The 7,631-nt window shown below is 48.8% G+C and overlaps 1 protein-coding gene across 5 annotated transcripts in view; it reads left to right on the forward strand.

The window, feature by feature from the left end:
- The window catches only part of LOC111656659 (RNA binding protein fox-1 homolog 3-like), a 332,987-nt gene that overhangs the window by 310,025 nt on the left and 15,331 nt on the right, over positions 1-7,631 (forward strand). For all 5 annotated transcript variants that reach the window (XM_087174563.1, XM_087174562.1, XM_087174564.1 and 2 more), the window contains 2 exons: positions 4,299-4,431; positions 5,487-5,526. In XM_087174563.1, the coding sequence (XP_087030689.1) occupies positions 4,299-4,431; positions 5,487-5,526 (173 nt within the window). The remainder of the gene's footprint in view (positions 1-4,298; positions 4,432-5,486; positions 5,527-7,631) is intronic.

Genomic DNA, 7,631 nt, shown 5'->3' on the forward strand with positions numbered 1-7,631 from the left:
CACACAGACACACACACACATACACACACACACACACACACACACAAACAGACACGCACTCCTCTGTAGATTTTAGCACATGTTCAAACATTTAAATTCTGCCATGGGTCAGGTAGAATATCCACTATATGAAAAATCTGGACATTAAGTAAGTCTAACTTCTATTAACAATCATTTCATTGACCCATATACACACACAACACTATCCCCTGCTCTGTTTTTACACTCAGACCAAAGCATTCCAGCATACAGAAATAGATAACCTATGTAGAACACAGACACTAATACATGTCGTCGCTTTCATGTGCACTTTCTCCATATTATACTCACACACACCCTCACACACACACACACGCACACGCACACACACACACACACTTCCCAAATCATCTCATAAATCAGAGGGAGTGTGGTCCACCACTCCAGGCAGGGGAAGCAGGAGGGGCTGGGTGATTTATTGGCTGCTAATTTTTCAAGTCGTCTTGACATGGCGCTGGAGTTTGCCAAGCCTAAACGACAACATATGCTTGCCAGCTGGGAAGATGGGAAACATAAATAAGAGATACATTTTTGAAACAAAACCGCCCTAATGAGCAGCAAACGGCCGCTTTAGCGATAAAAAAAAAAAAAGAAAAAGAAAAAAATAACAACACTGACCATGCTTTAGACTGTGATGTTTGTCGCTTCCTGAGAAAAAACAAGAATGAGGTTCCAGGAAAATCATCATAGCTACAGTTAATATACTTTTGGTGGGAGTAAAATGGGATATAAAGGCGATTAATCACTGTTTATCAGTCCTCATTTCTGTGCGGGAGATCAGTAAAATTGGGAGCCATAAATCCTGGCTCAGTGACAGCACACTTCGTCTCCATTCGTCCTGGCGCTACAGGTTTATTGTCCTCAAAACCCATTCAGGAGAATGACGGATGAGAGCCTCACGCCGGCTCCCCACTCTTAACCTCTTCCAGAGTGGATTGGCTCCTCCTACTGATGGAGGAGGAGGAGGGGTGGGTAGGGAGTAGTTGGTAGGGTACAGGCGAGCGGCGCCAACTCCGGGTCCATGTCCTCTGTTGCCGCCTAACACCCAAACCTCCCCCAGAGCCCTGCTGGGAGGGTGTGGGGTGTCTTGGTCCAGGAAAGAGGAGCGAGGTGATTGGGTTCCCAGTCAAATGGAGGGATTGGCAATAAAACATGGCAGTGGCACAAATCATGGTGTGTGGTGGCTGGTGGGCATCCAGTATCTGTGCTCACCTTTGTCCTGTTTTACTGTGAGAATCTGTTCTCCACTGCCTCATACATATTCCCATTCACTTGAATGGAAAACTACAGGTCTGTCCGTTTTCAACACAGCTATCTGACTGTCTTTGTCTTGCTCCATTTAATTGGCTTAGTCACACATGCACGCATGAGTCTGTATATACTGTTTATAATTATAAGGTATACGCAGGCATTGATTTATAATGTATCATATTATAGATTAATATGTCACCAAAACATGAAAAACATTCAGTATGCAGCACATGTTGGACCATTTAGCTCATCTTAAAACAAATGGCCAACTTTTTTGACTCGCTCCTTGTGTTGGATATTTTCAGCACCATGGACAGCTGCCACTTAGAAACACCCTTCATATGGCCAGTCCCTCCAGGCTAACAGAGAGAGAGAGAGAGAGAGAGATTCTCCTCTGCAGCCTAATTCCTGAGGAGAGATTAGCAGCTTTTCAGTCACCAGTTCATATTTTTCTGCTACTGAGGTAGAGTTTTGTCGAGGACTCGTGAAAAGCTACCAGCTGTGTAAATGACAGAAAAAGAAAGGCTAATTGCCATCTTAATATATGTGGACAGATCCTCTCATTGTTGGAGTGTACGTTAGGGGGATAATTAAGCTCCAGACTCTTGATTAGATTAAGCTGTTTTTGGTCCCCAGTGCGTGGATTAAGTGCTCATTGCCCGATGTATTTGAGCAGGACGTATTAGAGAGATCAACCTTGTGGAAAATCAGATCTTTCTTTATGGGAGCCGGTTATGACCCCATCATTGGCACAGAGCTGGATTACCTCGGGTCCAACTGGCTCTGCAGGTATTGAGCTTCTCTCAAGTTGACACATATGACATATGAGGTGCAGTGTGACCCCGCCGCCCTCCAGCACATAACTCATATTTTCTCCAGCCCCCCCCCCCCCCCCCCCCCGGAAAAGGTGTTTGACTTTGGTGGCTATACCAGGTTTGTGCTCTCATACACCGTGGCTGTTGTTGCTTTTCACGGGCTTACTAAGGTGTGACAGTGCCTTTGATTTATGGGTTATTATTGAAGCAGTGTAGCCTATCGCCAACTCATTATGAGTTTACATTCACATACATCAGTGCATGCATATTGCATACAAATTTCCAAAAAAAGAAAGAAAGAAGCAATTGGAGTCTCTGGGGCTCTGAAATAGTAGCGATTTGTTAAGAGGAGGGGAAAAAAAACACACACACACCTTGGAAACTATCAAAGAGGATTGTTTTTGCCCTTTAGCAACTACGCTCAGATGTCCACTGCTCCAAAAAAAGAGACTAATTTAAATGTCAAGGTCAGCATTATAAATCACTTGGGGGAAAGGGGGCACCCTACGAGTCCAGGCAGTCTATTGGTACGTTGGCAGCAAACAAAGTGCCCTGCACCTTGGTGGGTATGTGGAGAGGGGGGGGTGGGGGGGTGGTATGTGGGCGTTACCTGGCCAAATGAGACGCAGAGTTTGAATATGTGTGCGGACCCACTAATGGAGCGTGATGTTAATGGCAGAAGACATTAAACCTGGCTCTCTGTGTTTTTAAAAGCACTACTAATCTGTCTCCCTGTCAGCTTTATTGAAGCAGCGGGGCTAGGGTGTGCATCGTTCATTAGGGTGCTCACTGGTTTCGTCCACCTGCAGGGCGAACGCTGCACCAGGCACGGTAACGCCGGACCGTGACTCCCCAGGCAGAAACGTATACGCCACCGAATATATACGAGCTACCATGGATCTTCGTTGCAGTGCAGTTTATCTGCGATTGCGAGGGACTGCCTGCTGTCTCCTTTGTGGCAGTGGGTTCATCTGAAGCACAGCGGATACATGTTATTAACCCGTGTTACTTACTCTAACTGAACCCCCCCACACACACACACACACACCACACCCCTGCCTCCCAACAACGCCAGTCAGGAGCTTCACAGCCCCCCCACCCTCCCCATCACAGGGCGATCTCTGATTGGACAAAACTGAAGTGGTCTGTGATGAATTCACCCAAAACATGTCATTGAAATGAATAAAGAAGAATAAGGTGAGGGGAGGGTGATGAGGAGGCGTTGCTGGGGATGAAGAATAATGGAGATGACTGTGCTGTGATGGACTAGGCGTTGGGGGAGGGAGAGAGGGTGAAGAACAGCGAGAAGGGGGATGTGGGGGAATTTCGATTGCTGGAAGAGAGGAGGCCAACTTAATCATGTCTAGAGATCGGCGTGTTTGTATGCACCTCCACAGCTTGTAATCAGACAGCCACCGGACTGATTGAAGGTTAAGCAGAGAGCTGAGGATCACATCTCCTCTCCTCTAATCTGTGACTGTGGACACTTTGCCGCACTATCACACCAACCCTTTACTGCTCACCCTGAGGCCTTTCACCCCAACCTACCCTAGTCTTTGTGATTTGCTGGTAGCCGTCAGGAGAGGACATATGTAGCGGTGTGATTGGCTAAAGATGGTCCCAGATGGGGATTGAGATGGGGGGTAGAGGGGGTCATACTGAGGTTTGGGCCTTGGCTGTCCAGCCCATCTGCTCCACTTCCCCCCTGGGGAAGTTCTGAACATCTAGTCAGGTTGTTCAACAACCTTCACCTCCCATTTGTCTCCAGCCAACACCTAGCAACGCCCTCTACCTCTCCCCTGTCCACCCTCCCACTGTTCTCCTCGCTGCTAGCCCATTGTGTCTAAACTATGCAAAAGCCGTGGTGCGAAACTAGTGGTATTGCATCCATTACCTGCCTATGCTTCAAGGCTGCCCCTCGCCAGGCATCAGGAAAGGATGCGTACAGCAAATGTGGATCCTTGCTGAGTACGGCACAAAGCAGCGAGCTGGGAAAAAGGAGAGTGCTCGATGAGGCGCACCTAGAAAAGATTAAATCTATTGTTTCCTTGTCTTCCCCATAATGCATTCTGTCATAGGGAAAGCAGTGCCACACGTCTCTCTCTAATGTATTCTGTCATAAGGTAAGCAATGCCAAGTGGAGGATGTTCTCTGAAAGTCATTTTCTCTTCTCTTGTGTGTTTCCTTCCACAGTAACAGGGTTTCCCTACCCTGCCACAGGCGCTACGGTGGCCTATAGGGGTGCCCACTTGCGAGGTCGGGGGCGGGCTGTGTACAACACGTTCCGCACAGCTCCACCGCCACCACCCATCCCAGCTTACGGAGCGTGAGTATCGAATCTCTAACCTGACCCTTGAAAACACTTGTGTTCATGCTGTAGTATGAGCGTGTGTATGTGTGTGTGTGTGTGTGTGTGTGTTTGTATTCGCACATGCGTTTGCGTTTCTGTCTATATTTAGGTGCAGTAGTCATAATTTGACAATTTCAAAGATGCTTAATGTTAGCAGGGGAGTGGGCTGATAACGCTTGTCATATATTGTTTAGTCCTAGTTTTTGGAAAACTGTCAAATATCAAAAACAGTTATGTCATGTTGCTGTTTATTCACTTCCTAGTGGGGTCTTTGGGGAGTAAAATCATTGTTGGTATCTAGGTATGTTCATGCCGCAGCTCTGCATCCTTACATAGGTTGTCTATTGACAAAGAGGGAACTAACAAAGCCACAGGGAGAGCTGTAGAGAGCTGAGATAGCGTATTACTGGGCAGATCTCACTGGACTGTGACCAGGGCCCTATTCTGATCTCCTGGCTTTGTGCAGCCCTGCCTCACACTCCTCTCTTATCAGCAGTGGTCTGTGTGGCCGTGGGAGAGGTCTGACGGGGGCCGGCCGAGGGGCCCAGTATAGCTGTCTATCTGTGATTAGATCAGGATCCATCTTACTGCAGAGAGACTCACCGCTGAAGCCGGGGACTGGAAATCCCATGTCCCCTTTCCCCTCCCTCCCACTCCAGGGCCCTTTGCTACTGATGGCAGCTGGTTGATTTATATAGCGGAGTCATGTGACGGAGCTCCTTCACTGCTTTCTTTTGTCCTCCCCTCCTCTCCCCACCACCGCCACCAGCCCTCCTGACAACACTGCAGCAACTGGAAAGACAAACAATTTTACCAGAGCAGAAAATTGGACGGGGGGATGTGAAACGGTTGCACTTTTCGCTTTAATGTGTCATTCATTATTTGTGGTACAGTACACTAAAGCTGCTAAGAGCTGACCCCACAGACCCACAAATGGTTGAGATAGGGAGAATGTAAAGGGCTGAGATTCAGTAGGGCGGCATTCCCTTCCAAATCAACTCACACTCCTCTCCTGTTCTCTGATTTCACAGGGTTGTGTACCAAGATGGCTTCTATGGTGCAGAGATCTATGTAAGTACAGTTGGCTTTTTTTCTTCCTGCCTGCTTAGATGAAACAGAAGTACAGCAGACAAAAAGCCCAGCCCCGGAGACAAAAACGTGATCTCCTCAGCCCCCAGCATTCTCCCAGCCTCACTGCCAAGCCGGTGTCGATTAGGTCTCTGTCTGCTGTGCCAAGAAACCCGACAACAAAATTTAAAACCCCCTCAGCTCCTCCCTCCTCACTCTCTTCTCTCTTCCTATGATCTCAGACTTTGGCAAAGAGGCAGACCCGGGCTCAGTGTCCCGTGTCAAGTTAGGTCATTTCTTCCTTCAGATTTGTCTGGGTTTTTTGAGGTGGCTCATCTTCTGCGGCCCTCCCTCCCTCCCTCCCTACCTCTTCCCTCCTCTCTCCTGTTTTTTGTGTTTGTGTACACTCAGAGGGTTTGGCTGGGATATCCCTGCCTGCCCCAGGGGGTCTGTGCAGGCCTGAGTGGAGCCGGTTCCTCCCAGCCATCACCATGTGGGAGATAAGAGGAGCGGCAGAAGATAAAGGGATTAGCCGTCCCTCTGGAGCTGTCCGTTGCAGGCAGGGTCACATCAGGGGCTGGCCCTGCTCCACGTCGCCCTTGACAGAGAAAAGCATGGACGCTTGGGAGATAATGCTGAAATTACCACGCTGCCCCACTTTGACATCAGTCCAAACGTTTGCGGGGGGATGTAATTTGTCCCTTTGATTCTGCTGCTAGCGAGATGACAGTGGGCACAGCAGCAATGACAGTTGCCTCTCACTTTCACCCTGACGACACAACCAGTGTCTGGGAACAGAATGCTGGAACCCAGTGATATACGACTTACACACCGGCCCACATGATAGGACTGTATTTCACTGGCTTTTATTGTAGCGACAACCACCACCATAGACGAGACCCGGGCTGTGCTTTGACTGATACTGTTTGTCTCTCATACTTGTTCTGCCTCCTCCAGCTAAGTCCTGCACCCCCTGTGTCCCTTAACCAAGGCCTGGCCAGGTTGGTCCATCACTCAACCCGTCAGGCCGGCCCCTGGTGTTTTACTGCCATTAGTTTTGGCACTGGCCACTGCACTGCTTCAGACTGGCTGAGTGTGCGTGACGGTCTCCAGTGACCAAAAGGAAGCTGTCCCTTAGCCCTCAGTGTCCTCCACAATCATTCAGTAGACACTGGCTTGCTGTCAAAAGCAGCCAGCTGATGTGTCAAAGCTCCCCTTTGGAAATAGATGACCTGCTAATACATTAGCAAGGAGGGAAGTTGGATGCAAATGCATATAAATATACACTGCATTCATTGTATGTGCTAATACATATGCATGCACCTCTATGTAGGAACACGCATGAGCGTACACGGAGATGGATTCACAAACACACGCATTCCGCACGACAAAATAACAAATGTGCTGCACTGTTGTGTGCAGGATTTGACAAAGAGGGAGAGTGATTTATTGAGCGTGTTTGTTCAGGCTGTTGCTGTAATCAGCACAGTCCCAAGGCATGGCCGTCCCACAGGAAGTCATCTGCCTCAAACGCTGCGACTTCCTGTCCCTGTGGAAAATCGCGAGGGGAAATAGGGGGAGTGGGATTCAGACGCTGCCCCTGACCTGATTTCGTGTGCAGCCGTGGCCACGGACCATCACACCGCTGCCTCTCTGCACCGCTCTCCATCGGACGTCTTCCCCCTAGAGTTTAAAAATGAATGAAAACATGCATTATTAAAAGCCACCTATCCACCGTACGGACGCAGATGGGCACACACTCTACTGGCACTAATAGAAAAACAGTGGGAGAACAGCTTCATTTTTCAAAGAGAGTAATAGCAGCACTCCACAATGAGGTCTTTAATTCCTTCCCCACTCTGGCAAATGAATACAGCGGTCCTGACTCCCCAACGGTCCGACTGTCTTCTGCCTTCTTACTTCATTTGTGAGCCAGGGGGGTCGCGTGAAGGAAAAAAGGGATCTTCAATAATGTAGGAGCAGAGCCTCCTCAATCTAAAAATGGGCTGAATTTGGGGAGCAGGCTCACGTGGCCTCTTGTTATGCTGTTGCTGCTCCTGGGATGAGCTTCTAGTGTGACAGTGACTACCCCCCCACCCCACCCCACC

Source organism: Seriola lalandi, unplaced genomic scaffold, assembly GCF_002814215.2.
Source record: "Seriola lalandi dorsalis isolate HSWRI2012SDOR001 ecotype SW California unplaced genomic scaffold, Sedor1 jcf7180002054362, whole genome shotgun sequence".
In the NCBI taxonomy this organism is placed as follows: domain Eukaryota; kingdom Metazoa; phylum Chordata; class Actinopteri; order Carangiformes; family Carangidae; genus Seriola; species Seriola lalandi.